The sequence below is a fragment of the Anguilla anguilla genome, chromosome 3 (genome assembly GCF_013347855.1).
Source record: "Anguilla anguilla isolate fAngAng1 chromosome 3, fAngAng1.pri, whole genome shotgun sequence".
Lineage (NCBI taxonomy): Eukaryota > Metazoa > Chordata > Actinopteri > Anguilliformes > Anguillidae > Anguilla > Anguilla anguilla.
Genome location: NC_049203.1, coordinates 59704910 through 59731840, shown reverse-complemented (window position 1 = coordinate 59731840; position 26931 = coordinate 59704910). Strand labels below are relative to the sequence as shown.

Here is a 26931-nt window from a genome sequence, read left to right as displayed (position 1 = left end):
AGTTCACCAGCCTCCTGCCAGAGCATTGTAAATCGCAGGTCCGGAGCTACTTTGCAGTATGAACGCGAAGGGATTCATCAGATGTGCATCGCTGTGCTGTGGTCGTCCAGACTTGCACTAATGTATGCAAGTAGACAGAGAAAAGACAGTGGGAGAACTCACAATTGCACTGTGTTTTGAAAAAACCCTTACAAAAATCATATGGAATCCTCATTCCACATTTAATTCCAAATATATTTACTATCCGAATTCAGATGTGTTAAAACCAGCAACTACAGAGTGCTACTTTAAACAATATTTATGGTTTATACAAAGCCAAACACTTTCTTTGTATATGGTCTGTACACAAAGATCTGTCTGAATGAATGATTTGAACAAATGATGGCATTTATTAAAATACTTACTAATAAACATACAAGGCTTACTTGTTACATTGTTGTTCATATGCATTTCAACAAGAACACTTCAAAAATGACATCGACTAAATACTTGCAGCATAGCCCTCCCTCTATCCCCCTCTTTCCACAAGCTTCTCCTTCCTGATTTCACACCTACAAATCTCTCTGCTCCCTCCTGCCATTCATTTGCCTTGCACCTCCATCTTCTCTCCCAGTATGTTGTCTTCCCCCTTTACTCTTCTTGTTCTTGTCTTCCAACCTCCATCACCTCACTGAATCACACTTCTCTACCCATCCCCTCCTGCGTCGAGTCTGCTCTCCCCAGCTCTCCCTTTCATAGCCTCCATCTCCCCTTTTTGCGCCTGAGCGTATACCCCTAACACAGCTCTGAGGGCCTGTAGCGTGTCATTATAAGGAATGCTCAAGAAAACGCAATTATATTGTTCCTACACCTCCTATTATCACCATTTTGGGATCTTCATGTGTGCTCCTGTACACATTTACCAGGAAGACGCTGTATCTCAGGTCTGTCACACTGGCATGAGGCTGTCACTCTCGTTATATCTTCCATTTCATGAATTGTATGTTGGACATAGTCGAGCTATGCTGAATTTATGATTTTATTGTGGATGTCTTCGACAAGAATAGCAAAAGGCGCTTATTTTTTAAATTTTTTTATTTGAGCCGTACGTGGAAGTGAACAGTCGAGCCTGGTGGAGAACTCTATGACCTCTTCGCCCCCCCCACCGAAATGGCACCCCCCGCCACCCTCGTCGCGAGACAGATTATCCGAAGACAAAGAGCATGGGGCGGGGCTTTTGGTGGGCCATCTGCGCGCGTGTTTGCGCGCGCGCGCCACTGCGCGCGTGTGTATCCGTGTGTGGCTTTGGTATCACTGCAAAGACAACAGAGCGTTATGCTGTCGTATTTGAAAAACAGGTCAGCTGCCCTCCAGTTTTGGCCATAAAGTGCAGTGATTTAATACCATCATGCGGAATTGTCCGCTTACCTTCCATTTAGTACAATCTAATGTACGTATATTTCCTAGAAATTCACGCGCTGAATCAATTAAATAAAATTTACATGGTCACACATTGTGTGAATAATACACTAATTCATTGTCCATGGTGCTAGTTGTCCGAGGAACTTCCCCCAGTCCCTGCAATAACATTGAAAAATTGGCCATCTGGTGGACATTTTGAGCATTACGTAGCCAATAAAGAGCACGTCGAGTGACTACAGTACTATAGACCTGTATGAAAACATGTGGACGAGCTCACTGCGAAATTAGAGACACAACATATACATTACATTTGCGATATACACCTTCGATTCTGAGTTTTATGTAAGTGGATACCTTCCTTTAGATTTCATGTTGAAATGTCGATTGGACTACTGACTCTAATGTATGTTTACATTCTCTTCAGCCTGAAAGAAAACATATTGATTGAATAAAACAAAGGGAGGATATTCAAATATTTTGTACATATTGAATTTTTCATGGGATATTTGTTTAATCAATAACAGTATATTTGTATTTTTTAAAGGAATTTGTTATATTTACGTGCACTCTAAAGGTCTGTGCACAGTTCATGATCATTATAGAAAAGCAATGTGGAAGTGAAAAAGCAAAATGGAATGAATTAACTCAGGATTTATAGCATTTCCTGTCCTGTAAAGTTTATTTTCTAATTTCCCAATCCTGGACTAACAGTTATACTGAATCTGACAGCTTTTGTTTTAGATCTCATTGAATTCGGTTTGTTGAGCCTTTGTGAAAAAGGTTTGTTAGATTTAATTTGTACTATTGCCAATTTACAAGGAACTGGTGATATTCAACTTATCTTTGTTAATATTTGTCCCATAAACAAATCTGTGGCAGCAGTCCTAATGAAACCTAATTAAACAGTGAGACTTTGTATGGGCATACAGTTTAAAATGACCGGAATCTGATTGTTTTCACACATCTGATAGGTATCCAGCAAATATCCACAAATAACCAAAAGTGAATTTTCCATTTTCATTTGTATGTGGTCTCAAATCCAATACATATCTGATACCTGGCCATACAACTTGCGTCTGACCAGTCATGTCCGATTATTTGCTTCTCTCTAATGTTTTTTTTTTTTTGTGACTCCTCACATAACATGGTGTTGACTTATGTTATTTCATGATAGAAATACGAAACATAGCTTGTCTAAACACACAAATCTGATCTGGACACTCAAAATATCATTGTGTGGACAGTTGACTAAGATTAGATTTGATAAATAAATCAGATATGGGATTTAAAGCAGACTGTATACACAAGTTTGAATTATTAGTGTAAGCACATATTGATCCACATAACATAAAAACATGAATATGTGCAGACAAGAAATGGAAAGCTGTAGCCCTCCATTTCAAAGTGTTTCTATAACAGTGCTGAGTGGCTTGGTTATATTTAGATGGCTTAATGTGCATTCCGTTCATTCTCAGCTCATTGTCTCATTTGAATATAAAGTATTTTCAGCCTTGATGTGAGGTTATTATGAGAATGAGTGTGTGAGAGTAAATGGTCTCCCAGACAAACTTTACAATACTGTACCTAGATTAGGGGCTATTATGTATTTGGTGGTTTATCTTTAGAAATGAAGCAACGTGACTTAATAGTTAGAAAGGGGTGCTGAAAAGTTCACACTGGGATGTTCAGGGAGACAGTTGTGGTTACTGGCACACTTTATAAAGCTAGTGTTGTCAGTGTTGTGTCATTACTTGGCATTCATGGTGCCATTTCCAGAATTCCTCACAAAGGTACAGCTACTTTAAATTTGTACAATACAAGTATGGCTTTGGTCTCACTAATGTTGAAATGTAAGGATTTCGTTAATGTTACTATAAGTAAAATACCGGAGGAATTGGTTAAGAATGTCTCTGGCTCTGATTCACACATGATCCCTAAATGATAAAGTTCCAGAATATTTCAAGGTAAGCCTGCATGTGTGAAAAAGGTGCCTGATGTGGACTATGACCAGGTGAACTATTTTCAATAGGTGCTTTGGATTTCCATTGGATGCCTGAGTAAGATACAGAATATGATGGGTAGACAGCTTCCTGTTCTTACCCAAAATACATGTGATTCATAGCAGTGACAGATGGGGTACCAGCAAATTCTCCAACAGCACGGGGGAGAGGAACATCTCTTTTTGATGGTCACAAGAAAACTGGTAAAACTGGACTGATGCTCTGCTTTACATGTGGCTGAAATCCAGTTTGGAATAGTGTAAATGTCCCTCATGGTTATATAATTGTGCCTAAGCAATGTCAGAGAACAAGATGATTAATGAATTATTATCACCAATGATAAGTGACAGGGCTAAAAAGAGATTTCAGAAAAAAGGGACTGAGGAGAAAACATTGTAGTAGGAAAGAATGGGTAATAGAGGGAAAGGAAAGGTGAAATAATAAGCAAGTGCAGAGAAATGGCAGCAGAGTAGAAATGTGGATAAGCCTAGGAGAATGAAAGGGAAATTTGGAAAGGGAGAAAGATGGAGAATGGCGAAGAAGACATTAAAGAATGTTAGGACAAGAAAGCATGAGAAAAAAGGATAATAAATGGGGAGAAAGGACAGAGAGTGCATATTTCAAAATATATCACGCCAATAAAGCATCTTGAATTCAATACACAACATATACACACTATCCTTCTCCTTAATCACTTCTTTTTTATAATTTAATACCACAGGGTTGGGGTGAATCCCATGTATTAAATTCCATGTGAATTTCATCTCCCTTAAAATTCCATCAATTCCATTTCCTTTTCCAGATCAATCCTCTAAATTCCAAGTACATTTTAAAAATAATACAGTTCTGATGCTCGATCTTCCCCCAGAGCAATACTTTCAAATAAATTCTGTCTCTAGAGAAACCCTCTGAAGCTCCCTTAACCCTTTGAAGAGTAGATGTTTTTGAGAATGTTTTTTTTATTTTATTATTTTTTATTTTAAGTCAGTGTTCTTGAACATTGCTTTAAAATACCAGTAGTGATTTACATCAGCGTTCAGTTTCTTCTCTATAAAAGCCGTTCCGTTAATATCCCTAAACTTAATCTCCATGATTTCCCAGTAAACAGGTGGTTGCCAAGCATGGATGTGTGTGTGGGTTAAAAAAATATATAAGAACCCCTGAAGGCACTTAAACTGATGGGCAGGAGAGCAGTAGGTGGAGGAACGGGGGGGAAACCCTGTGTCTTAATCTCCTATGCCATATATTTGTTAGAAAAAAATAATAAGTTCATACTACTACTACTACTACAACGAACGAACAGAATAATTTAAATCGAAAGGAACAGCAGGACGGTCTGGAAGCCCCTGACCCCTAGAACTCGTGACGTCATTTCCCGGGACTACAGAGGAACCGCTCGACGCGCTAATGTATTGGGCTCGGACTGAGCAATAGAAGAAAGAGAGAGGGAAGAGGAGAGAGAAAAGGGAGAGATAGGTCCTAGTAGAACATAGAGACGTAATTTTGGGACCTACACTTGGCGCCAATCTGGCTGAAAATGAGAGGTGTTTAGTTTATGGATTTTAAATTCATATTTATTTTCTAGCTGACTAGCTAATTATTTGTAGTTAATTGTTTGCTAGCTAGCTAGCTAAGTTAGCTGTTTTTATTTGTACCACAAGCCCCCTTCACATTGAACGTATAGAAACATACGTAGGTATTATACCTTGCAAAGTGTAGTAGAGCTAACTAGCTAGCTGGTTAGCAAATCTCTTGAAGGTGGTCGTTTAAATACAGCAATATGGGGGTGAGTTTGTTCGTCTGTGTGAATGTGGTTGTGTGTGAAGGTGTAGGCGTAGAAAATTGAACAAAGACTGCGTTCAGACATCAGCTCGTGTATGAGTGAATGTGATGGAGATTAAAGAAATGTCTCGATCAGGGACTGCACACTGGAGTACAGGCTAATGAGCAGAAACGACACCAGTAATATAACCCCTCTGCCGTTATTCATTCTCGATATGCCTTCAGCCATCCCTGGCTTTCTTATTCCCTCACATTTTAGCCTTACGATTTGTTTTGGCGTTCCTGGTTATTCGATTTCCTAATTTAGTGTATTCCTAATTTGGTAACTACGCTAACGTGGCTAGCTAATGGAGGGACCCATGTTTTTCAGAGCTAGCTAGTTAGCTTGTTCTACTTTATTAGCGCACATGAAGATGCTTCTGTTGTAACTAGCCATTATTTTGTAACTTTTGATAATTAATACATTTTGTTAAGTTAATTTCAAACAAAAATGTTTTAATTTCCGTCTATGGATTTGCAGTTGCATGTGGTTAGTCAGGTTAGCTAACTCTGGTATATACCTAGTTAACTAACTTGCTAAATTTAGTTATAGCTAACATTCCACGCGAGCTAGGTCTGTAGAAACGGTACAGGGTGCACTTAGCATTGGACACTTGTTACCTACGTAAATTGAAATAAAAGTGACAAACGTTCGGGACAAAGCGAGGCTCTTGCTGCAGACTTGAAGACATCCTGGTACCGTTATTGAAGCCATCCTGGTACCGTTATTGAAGCCAAAGTTCAACAAGGTTGCACGTACACGTGCTTCGAAGCCCCATGTCTTCCTGCACAACGCCTGCCGACTGTACAACTCTGCAACGTTCCAAAAATGGGCATTGTACACCACAAATTGCCATCGTTTATTTCCTTTTCCGAATATGTTGGCTTGCTGCAACCAGGCTTGCCCCCACAGTGTCTGTAAAGTGGTTTGATTAATTGAGGGTTGCAGTCCCACCGTGCAAGCTTTAGAATGACACTTTTGTCATTGTCAACCGAAGATCCCCAGTTGTAGGCAGTAGTAAGTTAAATTAATTTGCTCCATATACTGACTGAGCCACTTTGAAGAGTGCTGCCCTTACACCACACACCTATACTCCATACCTTACGCAAAAGACTAGGTTGAAAAACATTGTCATCACCAGGTGTGTTATTGTTATTTCAAAGATTTGTCCATGCCTTATGTATTTAGTGTGACTTTAAGTTAATGCCTGTGTTGATGAGATGAAAAGGAGCCAAACCACATTTTCTGTAATTCCGTGGTTACAACATCCCCATTGCCCATTGGTGCATTGTTAACACAAAGTTATTACCTGACACAGACCATTGGTCTTAAGGCCATTGACAGTCTCTATTTGTATCCCCCCCCCCCCCCCCCCCCCCCATTTGACAGAGGAAATCAAATCGAGCGAAGGAGAAGAAGCAGAAGAGGCTGGAGGAGCGAGCAGCCATGGACGCGGTGTGCGCGAAGGTGGATGCCGCCAACAAGGTGAGAGGCAAGGGTCATCTGCCGTTGCGCGTTGCCAAGCAACGCAACATGCGAATGCTTGGGTGACGCAATTAGTTTCACACCTTTGAGAGTTGCAAAACTGACTGTTTCATTTGAATGTTATCCTAGAGTACCATAACACAGCGTAGCATGTTTACATTATGATAACTATGGCTGCAACTCTTGTTTTTGCAGCTTGATGATCCTCTGGCCTCATTCCCAGTGTTCAAAAAGTATGACAGAAATGGGTAAGGACCTTAAACTGTGGCATGTCTAATGCATATTCAGAATTCTTAGAATTATTGGAAATGTTTACTATCTGAAAAGACATGGAAAAATCAAATTTATCAAGACTCTTCGCTCTAATGAGAATTTATTTATTTTTTTATATGGCGAGTTTGCCCTTAGATTTTTATAACACATTAAAGACATCAACAAACAGTTGTTGATGACTGGTATTTGCTTCCAAGAGGACTGGAAAGTATGTGTTTGTACAGCTGCAGTGTATTTTGAAAATAATGTCTATGAAATATTTGCTCCAGCAATCTGGACTTAGTACCTCAGAATTGGGTTGATTGGATTTGCAATTTTGTTTTTTTTGTTACAGAATTGAAAAATGCCTTCAACGTTTTATGAACATTTAAAAAAAAAAATGTATTTTGCAAATTGACTCAATAGAACATCAAGTGACCCCAACCCTGAAGTCAGAAACAACATTAGTCATTGTAAATCATACATTTTAACACCAAATAAGGTCCCAGTTGTGACAGATTCCCTTTTCTCTCTGCAGGTTGAACCTACAGATAGAGTGTAAACGGGTGTCAACTCTGAACTCCAGCACGGTGGATTGGGCTTACGAACTGACCAAAACCAACATGCAGGCTCTGTAAGACCTGAGTTAAAGTTAGCGTCTGTTTGCCAGCCCTTATTTGGCTGCTCCTTAATGTGGCTTTCCCCCCTTTATTTCTTTTCTTTTGCAGTTTAATTTTTATTTGCATTATATTACATTACTGCTATTTAGCAGACACTCTTTTCCCAGTTTTACATAGCATCTGTTTATTCCGCTCAATATAGTACAAGTACCTTGCTTGGGGGAAGAACGGCAGCAGCCCACCTGGGAATTGAACCTTCACTCAGGGTTAATCACTGCACTACACTACACTACATTTTCCTTACCTTGAAGTCAGTTAAAGGGTTTTAAACCAATATGATATGGGGCAAGCATGCTTGAATGGATAACTTTTTCTGCTATTAGCAGTGTAAATTTACTGCCTTTAGATGAGAACCCACCCCCCCCCCCCCCCCCCCCCCCCACCCACTGTTGAACTGTTACTTACTTTGAGATCCCAAGGGGATAAATAAAATGTGGTTCATTATTATCCACTGTTTATCTATCGAAGGGTACACCAAACTCTTCAGACACTCAATTGCTGATAGTGGTTTAATTTTCAAAAATTAATTGTCTTGAGTTCTTGGCTATTACTGTTGCAGGATATTACAGTCTTAAATCTTTGTGGCTGGGGCTGTAACTGTCTCGGACTTGCTGGTGTTCTGTCGTGACACCTGTCCTAACTTGTATTTTCCCTCTGCAGCTATGAGCAGAGCGAGTGGGGCTGGAAGGAGAGAGAGAAGAAGGAGGAGATGATGGATGAAAGAGCATGGTATCTCCTGGTCCGTGACATAGACTCCGCCCCCATTGCCTTCTCTCACTTCCGATTTGATGTGGAGTGTGGGGAGGAGGTGCTGTACTGGTAAGTCCATCCATCGGAGAAAACGATCTTGTGAAATTGAATAAAATATGTAATCTCTTCTTTGGAGTCAGTTTAAGGACAATTACCTTGAAAGATTTCTGTTCAGTTTATTTGGTGCTCTGTTGTAAAGTATCTGTCAATTGTTCAGGCTGCCCCCACCCCTAACCTTGTGAATCTTATACCTGGCCCTCTGTGGTTAGTTCTGGTTACAATATAAACGCAAGTGTTTTCCCTAGAGAACAATCTTCAGAGTTCCAGTGCTAATAATGTGTCCTAATCCTAGTTGTTGGGTGCTAACTTTGTGTGTACATGTGTGTGTGTGTGTGTGTGTGTGTGTGTGTGTGTGTGTGTGCGTGCGCATGTGTGTGTTTGTTGTGTGTGTGTGTGTGTGTGCGTGCATTTCAGTTACGAAGTGCAGTTGGAAAGCAAAGTGAGGCGGAAAGGTCTGGGCAAATTTCTCATCCAGATTCTCCAGCTCATTGCCAACAGGTACAATCCCCCATTTGCAATGGATTGAAACTGCAACTGTGGCACAGTAATGGCAAAGACTTTGTGAAAGAAGCTTTTAAACACATTTTACAGCTGTATTACTCTTGTTTGAGCTGCTTAAGTTAAACTGAACTGATAGTGACAGTGCTTTCAGTATAAGCCACTGGGTAAGATTGTCTACTGATAGGTAATACTGATTAATATATAATAATAACAATAATGATGTAATGCATAATATATTTAGTAATGTTTGCATGTACTGCCAGAACAGGAGTATGCAGATTGCTCTAGTTTTGATATTTGGGATATAGAAAATGTTGGTTTGTAAGCTTCTTAAGGCTGTCCACAAAATGAATGGCCACTTTAATCCTTTGAGAATGAGGTTTTTTGTTTTTTCAAAAGTCTGAGTCAGTATTCTAGAACCAGGAGTGATCGTTACACCCGATTAGATTGTTCAGTTAAGAACATTCTAATCACGTATTTGTGACTTATAAATACATGGCTGCCCAGTTCTGTACCTGGAGATCTACCGTCCTGTAGGTTTTCATTCCTACCCTAACAAAGCACACCTCATTCAACAGCTGGAGATGTCATTGAGCTGTAATTAGCAGAATAAGGTGTGCCTAATTGGGGTTGAAATAAAAACCTATGGGATGGTAGATCTCCCAGAACAGGATTGGGCCTTAAAGGGTTAATAGTTCTCCCTGTTCTGTCTGTTTCCAGCACGCAGATGAAGAAGGTGATGTTGACAGTATTCAAACACAATCATGGTGCTTACCAGTTCTTCAGAGAAGCCTTACAGTGAGTGATTTGACAGCTTCCCTGGCTGCATGAGATGCCTTCAGTTTGCCTTATTTTCATTAAACCAAACGGTTAAAATTTTTAAAAGTAACACGATATGTGCATTGTATGAACAATAGATATCAGGGAATGACAAAATCATGCCAGTGATAGAGTACAAGAGAAAAAGGTCTTTCCATTAATATTTTTAAATTATTTGTGTACTTCTGTGCTCTTGCATGCAATGCCATGATTATTTATACAATTGAAGCTTATAGACATTCTTTTTATACTGGACAGACAGACAGACACACACACACACACGTACAAGTGTTCTCTCCCCCGCCTGTACCTCCTCTCTCCTCAGTCTGATTATTGTATGTATCATCTAATCCATATGTACACAGCAGCAGCGTTTACATTCTGGTGCTAATTAACACTCACTCCCTGTCCCTCAGGTTCGAAATCGATGAGAACTCGCCCAGCATGTCCGGTTGCTGTGGGGACGACTGCTCCTACGAGATTCTGAGCCGGCGGACTAAATTTGGGGAGGCCGGAGGTCATGGGCATGGTGGGGGACATTGTGGGGGCTGCTGCCATTGAGGCAGGGAGGATGGGTCTCAGTGAAGAACCCAACCCCCCCCCCCCCCTCCCGGCTCTGTACGCTTTACCACAATCCCCATTGACCTTTTCCTGACACAATCCTTGGAAATATTCAGACTCCCCTTACCTCCCTATCCCATTACTCGTACCGTCAACATTTGTTTTTGATTTTAATGCCTCCACCCCAACTGCTTAGAGTTGCATACAACCCTTTCAGTGTGTTGATATTGTTTTTCTTACCAACGTCATACTACTTCTTTTTAAAAGGATAGCAATAAGGCTCCTGTTGCACATCAGAGTTCCTCCTGCTACTCACTGACCACCTTGTGTAAATATTGGGCCCACAATAGCGTCCAAAGGATTTTCAGAGCTTTTTTTCCTATTCAGAATTTTTAAAACTCTTCACAGTGTGATTGCATCTGGAGATTCATCGAACAGAAGCTATAGGAGGTTTATTGCTATTTTTGTTAACGGTTTCTTCAGGCTACTCACAAGGTTGACTGATTATTATGTGGATATATTTATAAGGATATCTTGATGTACAATTTTGCATTCTTTACAACTAGACTTCACAGTGGTCTGTTGTCTCAGGTTATCAAACTACAAAACACTTTCTGACAGAGAAGAGAGATCAATGTACAATTGTTGTGGGGTTGAATTTGATGGGGTTGGAGGACAGGGGATGGGTATTCTAGGGGTCACATTTAAATAGAAGTCCTTAGTTTAAAAATCTTTAATATTTTATTTTTAATCTTGCCATGCTTTTGTCATAACTGGTCAAGTTTCTGTCCCACATCCCTCTTCATATTTTATATCCATCAAGTCTTGATCCTCATGTATATAATCTGTTTTCCTGTTCACTTGATTTGCCTTTGGAGGTGAGACTTATGGAAGAGACATAATAAAAAACTTGTTTAAGTCTTGAGTTCACTAGATTCTTGCTCTGAGGAAGGTAACCAGTGACATTTCTGCCCTGTCTGTGTTTTGTTTGTATGCTCTGAAATAAACTTGTTCATATTCTAATTTTCTCAGCTAACCCTTTCCCCCACATATACATTAATTGTATTTTATTAAACGCAGACATACATAAATATACGGGTTAAACCACGCCAACCTGTGCAGGTCTAATGATACATGTGCATGCCTTGGGCTGGTGATGTAGCGCGGAGCTGGAATCATCTACTGGAATGCACCCATGCGTAATAGAGCACAACCGTGCATTCTACGTGTTACATTATACATGCATTTTCAAACTCCAATGAACCGGGAAGAGATGTGAGATCACAATGCAGTTCCCCATGACGACGTTTTAATAGTACTATTATGATCATTTCGAGGAAACGGTTAAAATATTTTTCTCTGAACAACGCTGTAAAGTCATTTCCCGGTTCTTTTGAGCTTAGCAATATAGCTCATTATTTGCATTATTTTCCACAGCCTTTGCCCATCTTCATCAAGGGTGTGAATTGTCTTGGAGGGCTCTTTGTGTATATAGTTTTTGTAGCCACCTTGATATATTTTGTCCAAATATGTTGAGTGTTCACCCCGAAAAGACCGCCGTGCATGTAAGCGGAACCTTTGCGATTCACGTCCATGTGGTAGCAGTAATTATTTGGGGTGGCACAAAGAAGGCGGAAATTGTTGGTATGCGCTTTAAGATGTCAAGTATGAATGGAAATGTTCTGTATCTTATGGAAACGATATAAGCATGTGTAACTTGTACTCAGAAAATGGTTATTCTTGGATTTTTGCGTCCTGGAATTCGTAATCATGGTAAAGGCTGTGCATGAAGCAGTGGGCAGCAGAAGCGTAGCTACTGTAGCTGAAGCGGTTAATGTAACGGTTGGCTGACGCTTGCTGCCTCAAATGTGGTTGTGTAGCTAGCTAGTAAACGGATCGTGTTAAATGACTAATTTAATCAGCTATTGTGGCTACTGTCTGAATGCCCAGCTAATAGAAATCTAAGGTAGGCTGCATACTGAGCACCTCTGTCAACATGCAATTAAAGTTACCTGCATAGCTACTGATCTTGCTGTGGGATTGTGATTCAGATTCAGATGTCATTCTTTGTTAAAACACGTGTGAAGTTTCCATCCAAGAGCTGACACCGACAGTAACTTAAAATTACCCTTAAAGCGTCTAGGATTGTTTGAATGTGGACTGGGGTGAAGATTGTACTTGGTGCATGTACGTCCAATCTTCATCTTAATTTCCTCAAATCAGTGCAATATAGTTTAGTAGTTGTATGCCAATAATGGTCATAATTAAATTAATTTCTAGTGGTTTATTATTTTTACATATTTATTTTTGAAATACCCTTGCCTATTTACAACCATGTTTATATATGCCACGTGTTTTTGTCTAGCTGTAGGGGAGAGGAATAATGTGCCGTGAGGATATGATATATTGAATTCTGTCTGCCTGCTGAGCCACGATGAGACTAAAACTGAAGACCGTTTTCGTCCTTTACTTCATGGTGTCCTTGTTGGGGTTGATCTACGCATTGATGCAGCTGGGTAAGTGTAGCTGTTTATACTTTCAGTCACGTCGTGAGATTTGATTGTGCGTTCACTATTTGATGCAATGTTTGAGTTTAGTACACTTGTCCAGTTGGGTGTGTCGTCAGTTCAGTGGTGCGACTACTGAGAGAGTCGTGCGTGCGTTTGTATTTCAGGCCAGCGCTGTGACTGTACAGACCATGACATGTCCAGGGACCGCGTTATTTCTCGCCTGCGAGGAGAGCTGCATAGTGTACGGGAACAAATGAAGAAAACGGAACCCACCAAGCTGCCAAAATCCCCTCTGCCCACCATCTATGTGATCACTCCCACTTATGCCAGGTGCACACCTGACGGCCTGCTTCATCCTACAACTGGCTTTAATTATTCAGTTCTTATCAGTTTAATTACATCTTCTTCCAGTTTGGTTTCCAGGGTTTGACATCTTATGTATTTTAGAGGAAATTTAATCTCATAAAGTGTTAAAAATGAAAATGGCCCATCTGGCCGTGGGTGGTTTGTGTCCCCAGCCAGGAGGTCTTGCTGCTGCTGAACTTTTAATGCAGTGTGTGACTCTGCAGTAATATAACTCTCCTCTCTCTCCCAGGCTAGTCCAGAAGGCAGAGCTGACTCGTATCTCGCAGACCTTTCTGCACGTGCCCCAGCTGCACTGGATTCTGGTGGAGGACTCCCCCAACAAGACGGCCCTGGTGTCGGAGCTCCTGGCGCGCTCTGGCCTGACCTACACCCACCTGCACGTGCTCACTCCTCACGACCGCAAGCTGCAGGAGGGCGACCCCAGCTGGCTGAAGCCTCGCGGCGCAGAGCAGCGGAACGAGGGCCTGCGCTGGCTGCGCGAGTCCACCAGGGGGCGGCAGCGAGAGCAGGGAGTGGTGTACTTTGCCGACGACGATAACACCTACAGCGTGCAGCTCTTCGAGGAGGTGAGCGAGTCTTATTCCTGCTCTCTGCCTCCTTTCCTTTCAGTCTTTTTCACTCTTGTCTGTGCTTTCTTTTTTATCCATTTCCTTTCCCTTCCCTTAATACGTTTGCTGCTTTTCTCTCCCTACACATCTTAAGGTCTTAACTCTTTCTTGTTGCTCGTTAATTTGTCCTTTTCTCGTTGTGCATCAGAGTGGTATAGTGTATTTGCTGTTTCCAGTGGTCTAAAGAGTGTCTCTTGCTCCTTCAGATGCGTGGGACCCAGATGGTGTCGGTGTGGCCGGTGGGGCTGGTGGGGGGCATGCGGTACGAGCGTCCCGTGGTGGAGGGGGGCCGGGTGGTCCGCTTTCACACGGGCTGGCGTCCCGGCCGGCCCTTCCCCATCGACATGGCGGGCTTCGCCGTGTCGCTGCGGCTGGTGCTGGCCAATCCCGAGTCCCGCTTCGACGGCAACGCACCAATGGGCTTCCTGGAGAGCAGCTTCCTGCAGGGCCTGGTCACCATGGAGGAGCTGGAGCCCCGAGCCGAAATGTGCACCAAGGTGAGGCGGAGCGTGAGGGGCGAAGTGGGAGGGGCGTCGCGGGTGCTCTCTGGCTGCATTCCAAACCGCGCTCTCCCTTCTGATCACCCGTTCAGCGTGTGAACTCAGGATATCCATCCCTAGTGCTCGCTGCTGACTGATGTAGGATCTGTAGACAGCAGGGTGGTAGTTTTGAGTGCAATATCTTGTTTTTACTTCCCTAATGGAGGTGTCTGAAAAGACTCAGTGTTGTATTAATGAAATGGAACACCTGTTACTTGAAGAAGAGAAAGAGTATTCATCATTACAGCTTGGTCACACTAAACCTTTCTGGGTATTTTCAAATTAGAGCCCATTTTCTGGTATGCTGACAAATTGGTGTAGACCAGAAAATGCAACTCTAGCAGAAATTTGGTACAAGCCATGCGATTTAAATTACCTTTTTATCAGTGGAGCTACAAGACTACAAAAGCGTGGTCTGTGCTTTTGTGTTATTAGACCTTAATTTCATTCATCTCATTCCTGAGTCCCCTATGAAACCAGACACTTGTAAAAGCTGTTCCTGCAGGAGTCATGAACAGAGATAATGTTTCCCATAATCCCCTCCTGAATTTATAATTGAGGCATTTCCCAGATGCTTTTAGCATACAGGAGCTTACAGGCACATTTAGCATGGTAGAAAACCACATAATAAAGGTAGAACAGTCAACTATCTGCATCTAGAAAGCAGGGGTTATTTTACTATTCATATTTGAAACGAATAATCCACATTTCACTTTTTTTTAAACAACTATCTGATTTCTGATTTAAAATAGTCTGTACTGTGCAGGAGTTGCACAAGACCCAAATATCCTGATTCATTCACAGAAACCGACTCCCACATTCAGCACTTTCTCTTATCCTGAGCGGCTTGCACAGATTACTTTTTAAGCATTCAGTCCATTTATACAGCTGTGTATTTTACTAAAGCAGTTCGGCTTAAGTACTTTAGTGAAAGGGGTAACAGCAATGCCCCAGCTGGAAATTGAACCCACAAACTCAGCCAACAATTCAGCAGCGACATTACAAAAGGTCACGTGAGGTTATTTTACATGGCATCTGCAACAGGTCGATTAGTTTTGTTATTTTAGCTAAATAATTTGAAACTTTAGTTTCTTTTGTAAAACAGCTGTGGTCGTTCGTATTTGTGTGATAGTGATTGGGTGGCTGTATTGTGTGATGCAGTGAGTGGGCGGCTACTTTGTTCGATTCAGTGATTGGGTGGCTGTATGGTGTGATGCAGTGATCGGGCAGCTGTATTATGATTGGGCGGATGTATTACCTGACACGGGGCTCGTCTGACTTGTCTGTCGTGCAGGTGCTGGTGTGGCACACTCGGACAGAGAAGCCTAAGATGAAACGGGAGGAAGCGCTGCAGAAGCAGGGTTTGGGCTCTGATCCCGGGGTGGAGGTGTGATGTCCAGGGGCTCTGACTGGAGCACAGCTGAGCCTGACTGGAACACAGTTTAGTCTGCCTGGGGCCCCAATGAGAGACCCGCTCGGACTACTCAACACTGCGCAGAGGAGACCTGAACCTGGCCTATCCTCTTCAAGCCAAAACGGGCACAGACTTGATTTCTTACCAGAATTAGAGTAGAGAGGATCTCCATTTAAAAATATTTCAATCCCCTCGCTTATCAGTCATCCTTTCATTGACACCTTTGACCACAGACCTGCGTAAGGGGACATACCCGCAGAAGCTGATTGTGTAAGATTGAGAGCAAAGCAGATGCAGAAGTGAAGAGAGAGGGAGTGTATTATTGTGAAGAGTCAATGATGGAGTGTAAAATAGATCACTTTATCCTCTCACTGTCTGTTCACCTCACTCCTTTAAGACTTTGGGTGTGTGTTCCTGAGCCCACCACACCTTTACTGAAACCCAGGACACTCTTGTATATACTGCCACATGGGAAAAGATTCAAAACAAAGCCATGTTTATTTAAGTCTGTATATATCTGTGTGCATGGCATCTCCATCTTGATATCCATCCACTAGTGTGTCTGTTTCTTTGTGTGTGCCTGTATACTGCTTAGGCTCCGTAATGTATGTGTGTTTAAATGTATGCATAGACAGTAAGGCATGTTTTGTGTATTTGTTAGATTGCTCAGCTGTCTCACTGTATGTGATTTCCTTTTGCTGCGTAATTATGGAAACATTTTAAGAAATAATCACACTGTATTTATGATGAAGTCTGTATGTAAATTTGATGCACACACTTTATATGTGTATAATTTCATTGCCTCTGACGATGCTATACTATGAATTAAATGTATAGTAACCATGTTTAGACACTAGGTGGTGCAAACTTGTCCAGTCCTGTTCACCTGCTTTAACATGGCATTTTCTGCTGTCGGAGTAGTTGTGGTTGGGCTCTTGGGTTCTGGTCTTTATGGGGAGTTGTCAGCTGCCCTGAAACCCATGTGATTGTGGCTCAGCAACATTTTTGCTTGGTTGAAAATAATTTGACCCCTGTGTGGAAAACCTTAATCGTATAATTCATGGGAGAAATATTCTATTTAAAAGTTACAATTAAAATTTTATTATGAAAATGTATTATTATTTATTTCTAGTAATGATAAATAGAGATATTAGACATATAACAACTTTTTTTGGGGATTCCACACTAACTGTTGAACCCAATTCAACTTAATGTGATCAGCCAGTAGAATCCCGACCCATGAGAACTGAATGTTGTGTCAAGCGTACATTTTTAGAAGCCTTGTGTTTGATTTTCTCTGTCGATTTAAAATTTGCTGACATATGCAGCTGTTCCCTGAATAGCTGGGGTTCAGACAATGAGAGGGATACTACATGGCTTCCCAAACTCAGTCCTGGGCCCTCCAGTGTATTGTGGCTTTTTTCACAACCTGTAAATTCCTTGATCAGTTCAGGTTGTTGAAAATATTTGCTCTTCCATGATTTTTACCTCATCACCTTATTTGGACTCAATGCAAATGGTTACTCACTGACATCTGATTCATCTTAGAACCTTTCATTTTCCTCACGGTTGTTTTCAATAAATAAATGTCGACACCTTTGGCAATCGGGACCACGCTGATGTCATCTGTCAGGCTGTAATTTCATTTAAAACATGTATCCCTTTCTAAAGGGATCATTTGCCCTGTGGCACTGCGCATAAAATAAAAGCGTTAGCTGATCTGACTGGTTAAAGGTCGTGGGATGTGGACGAGACGTGTTTAGTAGTCCATAGGGCGGCTGGGACTTCAGCCATGTTGAAGTCCTCCCGTGCGCACGGGGTTTGATTCCCCGCCAGGGCACCTTCTCCCCTGTGGTCCCTATCTGATACCCTCTCTGCTTTCTATCTGTCTTAATAACGCAAAAATATAAAAGAAGGGTGGACTTTCCTGCTCCCCTTTAAAAAAATCCCTGGGATGTGAATATGGCATTGTGTCCTACATGGAAAGCATGGCTATTTCTGACATAATGGAACCTTAAGATGGTATATCGTCTGATCCCACAGTAGAAAATAAGTGTCTAATTACAAACACTAAAAAAAATAGATATTTTCAATTCAGAATCTTTTCAATTTTGGTTGAAAGAAAAAGCCACACACCACATCCCCCAGGACCATCTTTGGGAAGCCCTACTGTTGTTGAGTCTTTATTGGCCCTAAACCACCCAGAGCAATCTCAGAGACTGTATGATCTGCTGTTCCCATTCTCCTTGTGTTATGGCTGGAAGCCCTGCTCACCTAAAAATAAGGTCACCGGCAGGAAACCGAATGGTTGTGGGTGAAGGCCTTATCCCTGGAGAATCCAGGGTGCCCACACTTGTACAGACACCCTCAACCACAACACGGGGTTGCCAGGTGGGTGATGGGACCACAGCTGGATGAAGCTGACGAGGGCCCACCCACTAGAGCAGTGACTTGGAAACAGCGCAGTTGGAAACCGCCTGGATGCATGTGGGCACGCACAGCTATAAAAGGGCGACAAGCAGTCACATGCCCAACAACTCGGCTCCCACATGATGTCTTCCACCCGAGGGGATGTTCAGCAGTGAGGCTGTCTGCACGTCATGTGCGGTCACTGTCTCTGTTGTGTAATGTCAAGTTCTTCTTTGGGCAAAAGACTCCGTCTCCATTGTTCTCCCGCTTGACCCCTGCTCCCTAACGCACTCCATATCCTATTGTATGCACATGGATTTTTGGACAATGCTGTGGGAGTATACATGTGAATTCTGTGTTGGCTGGATGCTCAGTTGTCAATGTACTATCTTGTGAATGGTTTTTTTACCTGTTATCATTCAAGTATTTTGCATGTTCCTCCACCAGTGAAAGCGTTCTCTCAAAGCACTAAGGAAAGAAATGAAAGTGAGCTAGACTCTTTTAATCTGGAGCTAAATACCTCAGCTGAAAAACTATTTTCCTCAAAATAGTCAAAAATAATTACATCCAGCATAAGTACTGTAAGGACATATATGATTTAATTACGCCCAATCCAGCTAGCAATCTTTTTTGTATCCTTTTCTTTTTTGAATGTAATTTAGTGAGTACATTCTTCATGTCAATAATTTTGGAATGTGTAATGTGATTCACTCTTAGATTATAGTGTACCCTTCTGGTGTGTCGGTATTAACAGTTACACTGTGTCTGAATGAGCATGCGTTAACTTCCTCTTTTGCTGTGTGTGTGTGTGTGTGTGTGTGTGTGTGTGTTTGCTTTGGTGACGGCAGGTCCAGGCAGGGTGTGTACCAGTAGGGTGTAAGGTTGTTCAGTGTGGAGAACAGTGCAAAGACAGATTGACACTTACCAGGTAGGTTTGTTACCTCTGTTTCTCTCTCTCTCCATTTCTTTCTCTATTGAATCACGTTTCAGTTCTTGTTCCTTATGCCCATTTCCACAAAAAACGATTTTGAATCTGTCTGTCATTTTATCTGTCAGTGAAGTTTCTTGTTTATTTAACAATCAAATTATATTCAAGAGTAATACGTATACACAGAGTTATATACTTCCAAGGTATTTTTATCTGTCTCAAATGCATAATAATTTCAGGTATTTGCAGCACATAACAGGTGAATTTACTGCAAATTAATTTAACAAATTTTACTAGCCTGCTTCATCAATACATACTGTAAAAAGGTTTCCATGTTTGATATAATTCTAAATTGCTGTACATTCACTTAGCTGTGGCAATAAGATGGTGAATATATTTTACTAGAGTAGCTTTCTGCTTGGTTTTGATTGTCTTTTTGTGTGAAAGGGTTAATGAGTTTCAGTGCTATGAAGTGCTATGATTTTAACTAGAAATATTCTTAACATGATTAATATGAAACTAAAGCTAATGATGAAGATTAGCCAAAGGAAAAACCCTTTTATATCAATAAAATGTCAATATAAAATTTATATTCATAATGTTCACTCCAAAAAGAGTATTAATTATCCATTGAGAAACCTGGTGAGTACCCAATGGCCTTATAAAAGGGCCATATGAATTATTGCTGTAATTCACCATATTTGTACAACACAAAAATGTACAGTATACATTGACAATATATTAAATAATTACAATTAATACTTATTGTAATTATGAAATACTATGAAGAATTCAAATTATTTTGACTATTTATTTTTATTAAAAGTCTAAATTATTTAGTTTTTCAGATCACATACTGCATGTAGTAATATTTATTCTTTTTAAAATAACCTTGCACCTATTTGCAGGTCAAGTAGGTTATGTTTAATAACCTTACATAATACTTGCTTCAATCTGTCGTAATGTTATATTCTTGTTACTGTGTACTGTAGAATTGCTGTATATTCCAAAAAATACGTGAATATATTTTTCACAACTTCTGAAAAGCAATATCATGTATGTTTTATAATGACAAAACAATGAAAAAAAAAGTTGGACTGAAAAATGAATTTGACACAAAAAACCGCTCCAGCTGGTGCTTTTGAGTCACCAAGTATGAGCAGTGCTGGAAGGTCTCTTATCTGAGTCATAAATGGAGGATGGAGAGGCTTTCAGTGCTGGAAACACAAAGACACAGTGTACTCTTTCATATACTGTACAGTGAACTTTGCACAGTCTCTGTACACGTTAACTACTGTTAAACAAACTAATGCCCAGAGACAGCAGGAGAGAGGGGACTGAGTGAGATCCAGGAAATTTCTTTGCAACAGAACACTCACTCATGAATTCACAGTTACATAAAAAATATGAGAATATGTATTGGAGGATCAAGGATGAAGTTCAGACATACAGCACAGAGTGAGCTGCATAATTTTTGGGATTTAGAATCAAACAACTCGCATGCGGTTGAAGTGCAAATTCTCAGCTTTTATTAAAAGGTATTTCATACATTTTGGCTTCAACATGTGGAAATTACAATATTTTTTATACATAGCACCCTCCCATTTCAGGCCACATAATAATGTTTGGGACATATTAGTGTTTTGTAAATGAAAGTAGTCATGTTTATTACTTTGTCACATACCCTTTGCATGCAATTTAATGTTAAGTAAATTACATTACATTACATTTATTTGGCTGATGCTTGCATGCACAGTGTCGTACAATAAGTGAATACTGAAGGTCATTGGAAAAACTACAAAACACAGGTCCGATAAGGTACAATACTCATTATGTAACAGATTGGGTGTGAAAGTAGCCAATATAGTATTTTGTCACTTATCTTTTGCATGCAGTGACTGCTTGAAGTCAAGTGAACAAAGTGAATCTTGTTCTCATCTGTCCAAAAGATCTTTTTCCAAAACTCTGCAGGGTCTTTTTGGTACATCTTAGCAAACTGTAGCCTGGCCACCCTGTTTTTGTGGCTAAATAGTGGTTTGCATCTTGCAGTGTAGCCTCTGTAGTTCTGTTCATGAAGACTTCTGCATACAGTAGTCACTGACACATCCACACCTGCCTCCTGAAAAGGGTTTCTCATCTGTCAGACAGGTGTTTAGGGATTTTTCTTCAATTTGGGCAGAATTCTTCAGTCATCAACTGTGGAGGTCTTCCTGGACTTACCAGGCCCTTTGTGATTACTGAGCTCAGCAGTGCTGTCCTTCTTAATGATGTTCCAGACAGTTGAATTTAGTAAGCCTAAGGCCTATGTCTCTGACTCTTTTTGTCTTATTTCCCAGCCTCATGATGGCTTCCTTGACTTTCATTGGCACTCTGGTCCTCATGTTAACAAAAGGCAATAACAGACTCAAAAGGCTAGAATCAAGACTAGATACTGAAAGTTCTCTTACATCCCCACTAAGGAAGCAGTTTGACACAACTGACTAATCAGAAACGCCTGTGAAGCCATTTGTCCCAAACGTGACAGTGCCCTGAAATGGGGTGACTGTATAAAAGGTGCTATAATTTCTACATGGTGAAAACCAAATATATAAAAAAACTCTTTAATAAAAGCTGTGAACCTGCACTTTAACCACATGTGAATCATTTTATTACAAATTACAAAATTGTGGAGCACAGAGCCAAATCAAGAAAACGTCTTTTTCCCAAACATTATGAAACTCACTGTATATTCAGTTAAAACGGTACTCTTTCATAAATGTACATCTTCAGAGGGAATCTTAGACCTGTGGGGTTGCTGACTTTACATATCATAAAGAATTTATTATCTTTAGATAATATACTTAACTGTAACTACAAGTTTCACCAAATCAGTAAATGTACACACATTTGGAGGATGCATGCACTGATGAGTTACTTGATGCTTCTTTTTTCAGATATTTTCTCAGACTTACAAGGAGACCAGTGAAAGTGAGAATATGACAATTGGCAAGAGCTCAAGGAAGTCTCTCAAATCACCCAAATACCTGGACCGGTCCAGCGGGTTCTACGGACGCCTGGACGAGCCGGAGCAGGAGAATGGGAATGGGCAGGAGGCGGAAGAGCAGGGACGAGCGGATGGGAGGATAGATGGAAGAGAGATGCATACACAGGCGACGCAGGGGGACGACAAGCGGGAGTCCGGAATTTTCGACTTCAACCAGGGGATGCTGGAGGACGACGGAACGGCCACGCTGCTGAGGAAGACCCCGGCCCGCCGCAGCAGCCGCTGGAGGAGGAAGAGCGGCTCTAAGAAGAAGCGCGTCGAGGCCGAGCCGGAGGACCCCGCTCCGGCAGGGGAAAGCGCGCCTCCGGCCATGGCCGCCGAGACTACGGCGGTGGATTCGACCGCATCACAGACCCAGGGCAACGGGCACATCCTGGTGCACTTCTCAGTCAGGGAGGAGGCAGATGACCAGGTCCTGATCTCTCAGAAAGCAGAGAGGGAGACCGAGGTCCAGCGGGGAGAGGAGGAGATCAAAGTGGCCAAGAGGGGCAAACTGAAGGGTTACCGAAAGGTGAGAAAATAAAAGGCTTTTATTTTATATTTCTGTGTATTTTATTCAGGCTTACAAAGCTTACTATTGTACAAGTTACACGCTCTTAAAATGTATCCACAGAGTTCTTTACTTTCAGCTACAAGTTCTTCAAGGCAATGGCTTTAAAGTTAAGCATCTTCAGATCAACTACTTCACAGCATGTTACAGGAAATGTGTGGGGTGACTTGTGCTGTTTGGACATTTCACCCATTTTGATAGTTTACCAGTTATTTCTGGCTTTCAGTGACACAAAGCATAGCTTTGAAATTTCCAAATACTTTGATTGAGGTTCTCAGCTCTCTCCAGGCTAGGAAAGCAAGGGTTCATCTCTCACACATAAGGTTCTCGCAGTGTTGTTGTGACCAAACAAGGTCACAACAACATTGCAATGGAGTGTTAGGTGGGCAGTAACTATGTTGCTCCACAAAATAGCTCACCCTACTGTGGTGCATGGTGACCTTGGAGATGATTCAGCCATTGTGTTGGGATGCCATGACTACACACCCTGTTCAGTGGAGACTTCAGCGTGAGGTCACCCTGCGAGTTTGCTTAGTGCTGCCTGGATTAATAATCACCCTGCTTTTTGAAGCACTGAAACATCTCAGTGTTGAGCAACGAGATCAGGAGCACTTCTCCCTCCCTCTGTTTGCCAAGCTCTTCTCTTCTGTTGGGAAATCTCCACTCTGTCTACCAACAATCGTCCTTTGCATCTCACCTCTCCTGTCTTCAACCTCCCTCTTTTTACTCTTTGGTATTTGGTTCCAGAAGTTTTTTCCTAGCCTTGTTATCTTCCTTTCTGTTTGCAGTTGCTCTGTATTGTGGGATTTGTGGTGGAGCAATATCACACACAATCTCTCCTCTGTTTGGAAAGCTTGACGTGAAGGTCTTTGAAGCCAGATTCTACAGACAGCTTAAAAAACCAGTTCACTGCATTCTAGCTTTTATCAGTTTGGTGATCAGTGTCAGCAAAGAATTTATGACTCTGCTGAGCAGAATCTGCTTTTTTTTTTTTTTTTACCTTCAATGACATAAAAAAGTCCACTGCATTCCAGCTTTTATCAGTTTTGTAATCAGTGTTAGCAGAGAGTTTATAAATAATCTATGCCTTCTAGTTCACCGTGATCTTTACCCAGAATTATCTGTCCTGGGCCTAGGCACACAGGGTCAAAGCAGGAAGTGAAGTAGCAGATCGCATACTCCTATCAGGTGCGTTGACTGGTACAGCACCAATCACTGTTGTGTTTACCCGCAGGCCCTTGACCGCGCTCTCCGCAGAGGCTGGGAGACCTTCGTCAGCAACCTGTACAGTGTGACCCTCACGCCCGTCTCATCTACAGAAACGTCGCCATCCTCTTCCTCACAAGCAGGAGTGCTTCGGGGCTCTGCAATAGTGGAGTACAGATGAAAGATCAAAGGGCCTAAGCCCAAATAACCTGTAGATTCTAAGATCTATTTAATCAAAGCACTAATTTTATTTAAAGATCAATGTATTTTGTTTGCATATGGTTCAAAGGGTTGTTCAATGTGATGATTTTGATATTGATGATACAAGGTGCAAAGTAACAGTCCACTATATCAGTGATAACATCTGCAATCAGCGTCTGACTCACCCTTGGTCAACTCACACTTGGTTATAGCTTGCATTATATAAACCAGGCTAATTCAGCGTTATCTAATATTTAGTAGATATTATAAATGCCTGTGGTGCCACATAGTTCAAGGTACAACTTCTATGACTATTCTTAGGAAGTATGTTATATAATCTGAGAACTGAGTGGTTAACTTTGAACGTCATTCAGTAACTTGAATCAGCCTGAGCCGCACTGGTGTGGACTGGGCTGTGTTTTTGCCGTCTGACAGCAAAAATGACCAGTAGAAATAAAACATTTCTGAATCATAGTCTGTATTAAGCCAGACTCAGCATTTAATAAGACCTTATGACCACGAGTCATCAAGACTCATCACCAGTGTGACTGCAGATCGTTTTTGTTATGTGGTGAAGTGTATGGCTGGACCATCACTCCAATCCAGTGTTTTGTGCATGTAAGAAAAATATCACAGAATGATTGTAGGGGGCCCTTTTATAATTGTGATCTCAGAAATTGCACTGTGACTCATTATTTTCTTATCGCCTGCGATTACTTAACCATCGTCCAAAATACATTTTGGTGATCTGGTCACATTCTTATCACTTCCATGTGAACATTGCTGTCTGCCATATTCAAGAGGTCAGCAAACACACTGCTTGGTTTTTAAACGCCAGCCTGCTCTATCTGTGAGTACTGTATATATGGCAGTGAAGGTCCTAGTAACGTTTTAATGAAATAGATAGAATTACGTATTTCAATGAGCAATCAGATTCTAAGGTTAAATAAAGCTATAGGTTCCTGAGTGTGCAACCAATGTCTTGAAAAGATCATGTAATTTTCTTTAAGCCAATGTGGTTTGAGTGCCATATTTTTGTTTTCAGTGTTTTTCAGCCATATTAGTTTAATCATTAAGTAATATTTCATTATTAGAGCATCTGATTTAATTTGCCATTCATGTGCAGGCTGTCCTTCAGATGATGAAAGCTTTGGTGTAAATGTTTGATCAACTCATATTTCTGACAGCAGTTTAAAATGAAGTCAGTTGTATGCGCCATACTGACAAGACAAAATTGCTGTAATGTAATGTGGGCTGTGATATTTACAGGCTTTCTTTTACATTGCAAGTGTTTTTTTTTAACTTTATATAAAGCAATATGTGATACAAAGTCAGCAAATTATAAGTTAGTGAATCTTAAATAGAAACGTTTGGTAAGAGGTCTACAGAAAACAAAAAAGAACCTGTTGTTTTCAGTGATGAAATCTTTATAGATTTATAATGCATCAGGTTTAGTCAAATTACAGAATCACAGCCTCTGAATTACAGAATCTTAACACACCTCTGTGCCTTTCTAAATCAATTTAAACTTCAATTTTACATTTTAAGAGATTTCATGTTACAGCAGCCACTGGGTAATGTTAACATGATTACAACTGTAATCATGTTAGGTTGGTATCAATTGTACAGGCCTGAAAACAAGGGAACCATGTCATGTATATAACAATTAGCTGAACTCTTTGAATGCTAGCTGACCCTTTGTGTTTCTCAACAAATCAGTTTATTTATGGTTTGGCATGTTTTACAGGACTTTGTTTGGGACAGCTGTATAATCTTGTACCATATGATGTAACATATCAGGTAGAGAAATATATGGAGCTGATACTGAAAGCTGTATGTGAATTCAGGTGTGAGACCATAAAGCATTTGTGCACATCTGCATAGATAAAACTCAGGCACCTTGTGTTTAAAACGATGCACAAAATCAAATTTTCTGCATTTCCTGGGGTTTTGGTTCAGCATTGAAGTCTGTTTTTGATGAATTATTTATACAGGACTGAGCTGACAGAAGGGATGTGGAGTATGAGTTTACTTAAAACTAACCATTCATTTCTGTCTAGTGTTTGTAACAGAAAAGTTAGTAAGTTAAGTGTGAATAAATCAAGGCCAAGTATTGTCAAGACTTCGCCGTCAAAGTTTGCAGAACTGTGATTTAAGCCCAGAGATGAAAAGTCCATGATGTCCCAAGGACACCCATGTGGTTCATTATGTAAGTCTGGGTTAATGTATAGTTAAAAAACAAATAAACCAAAATGAATGAGGCATCTACTATCTTTGTCTTCATAAATGTTACAATTGTGAATTTACAGCCCAGCTAAGACATAATGTAGGGGGTCCCAAACCTATATTTAAAGTATGGAAGAAAAAGTGGCTTATATGACATCTTGTTCTTAAAAAGATACAAAATAACGTGGGTTTGGACAATTTCACTTTTCTGCTGTTTTATGAATCACTCATATTTCACACTGAGTTAGCTGGTGGGTTTGGAGTCACACGGCGTCTGTCTGGCTGGACAACAGGTTCTGCAGTGTGTGTAAGAAACAACCATATATCATGCGCTGCTCCTGCCCACAGGATTCCTTGAAACAATTTTCACACACGCACGCATGCACTCACACACGCACGTACTCACACACAAAAGTTCTACTTTCAGACTCAGCTTCGGCTGTTTTCTGCTAAATGCAGAAGCAAGGCACCACCAGGGGGAGACATCATGTTGCCTAAAACGGTTCTCCATACTACTGTTAATCAATATTGCTCTCAGTATTTAATTTTAAAAGATAACCAGTAAATTCAGAATGAATTCACATAGACATGTTATTTTAT

At 40.9% G+C, this 26931-nt stretch overlaps 3 protein-coding genes across 5 annotated transcripts; all 3 read left to right on the top strand.

The window, feature by feature from the left end:
- The first annotated feature begins 4754 nt into the window (after positions 1 to 4754).
- Positions 4755 to 11354, top strand: naa40 (N-alpha-acetyltransferase 40, NatD catalytic subunit). Its single transcript, XM_035409796.1, has 8 exons — positions 4755 to 5187; positions 6613 to 6708; positions 6904 to 6956; positions 7499 to 7594; positions 8301 to 8459; positions 8865 to 8948; positions 9672 to 9749; positions 10187 to 11354. The coding sequence occupies exons 1-8, from the start codon at positions 5182 to 5184 to the stop codon at positions 10329 to 10331; spliced, it is 717 nt and encodes a 238-aa protein (XP_035265687.1). The 5' UTR covers positions 4755 to 5181; the 3' UTR covers positions 10332 to 11354.
- A 510-nt stretch (positions 11355 to 11864) lies between these two features.
- b3gat3 (beta-1,3-glucuronyltransferase 3 (glucuronosyltransferase I)) lies at positions 11865 to 16621 on the top strand. 3 transcript variants are annotated; one of them, XM_035409792.1, is made up of 6 exons: positions 11865 to 11975; positions 12697 to 12847; positions 13006 to 13171; positions 13437 to 13773; positions 14022 to 14312; positions 15649 to 16621. In XM_035409792.1, exons 2-6 carry the CDS (start codon positions 12766 to 12768, stop codon positions 15745 to 15747), a joined length of 975 nt encoding a protein of 324 aa, XP_035265683.1. In that variant the 5' UTR covers positions 11865 to 11975; positions 12697 to 12765; the 3' UTR covers positions 15748 to 16621. The 3 variants fall into 3 exon arrangements, with proteins under 3 accessions (XP_035265683.1, XP_035265684.1, XP_035265682.1); XM_035409793.1 differs by having other exon boundaries at positions 11928 to 12297; positions 12844 to 12847; XM_035409791.1 differs by having other exon boundaries at positions 11934 to 12297.
- Positions 16622 to 17021: 400 nt separating this feature from the next.
- On the top strand, positions 17022 to 26374 carry sb:cb1058. The gene is made up of 3 exons (XM_035409795.1): positions 17022 to 19105; positions 22039 to 22659; positions 23933 to 26374. The coding sequence occupies exons 2-3, from the start codon at positions 22081 to 22083 to the stop codon at positions 24083 to 24085; spliced, it is 732 nt and encodes a 243-aa protein (XP_035265686.1). The 5' UTR covers positions 17022 to 19105; positions 22039 to 22080; the 3' UTR covers positions 24086 to 26374.
- Positions 26375 to 26931: the final 557 nt, after the last annotated feature.

What these genes read in the sequence shown, in the direction of transcription:
- naa40 (XM_035409796.1), top strand. An exon ending in AGGTGGATGCCGCCAACAAG is followed by an intron (nt 6,709 to 6,903) that starts GTGAGAGGCAAG and finishes TTGTTTTTGCAG; the next exon opens with CTTGATGATCCTCTGGCCTC. An exon ending in AAAAAGTATGACAGAAATGG is followed by an intron (nt 6,957 to 7,498) that starts GTAAGGACCTTA and finishes TTCTCTCTGCAG; the next exon opens with GTTGAACCTACAGATAGAGT.
- b3gat3 (XM_035409792.1), top strand. Translation starts at nt 12,766, where the DNA reads ATGAGACTAAAACTGAAGACCGTTTTCGTCCTTTACTTCATGGTGTCC. An exon ending in CTACGCATTGATGCAGCTGG is followed by an intron (nt 12,848 to 13,005) that starts GTAAGTGTAGCT and finishes TTTGTATTTCAG; the next exon opens with GCCAGCGCTGTGACTGTACA. An exon ending in GAGCCGAAATGTGCACCAAG is followed by an intron (nt 14,313 to 15,648) that starts GTGAGGCGGAGC and finishes TCTGTCGTGCAG; the next exon opens with GTGCTGGTGTGGCACACTCG.
- sb:cb1058 (XM_035409795.1), top strand. Translation starts at nt 22,081, where the DNA reads ATGACAATTGGCAAGAGCTCAAGGAAGTCTCTCAAATCACCCAAATAC. An exon ending in AACTGAAGGGTTACCGAAAG is followed by an intron (nt 22,660 to 23,932) that starts GTGAGAAAATAA and finishes GTTTACCCGCAG; the next exon opens with GCCCTTGACCGCGCTCTCCG.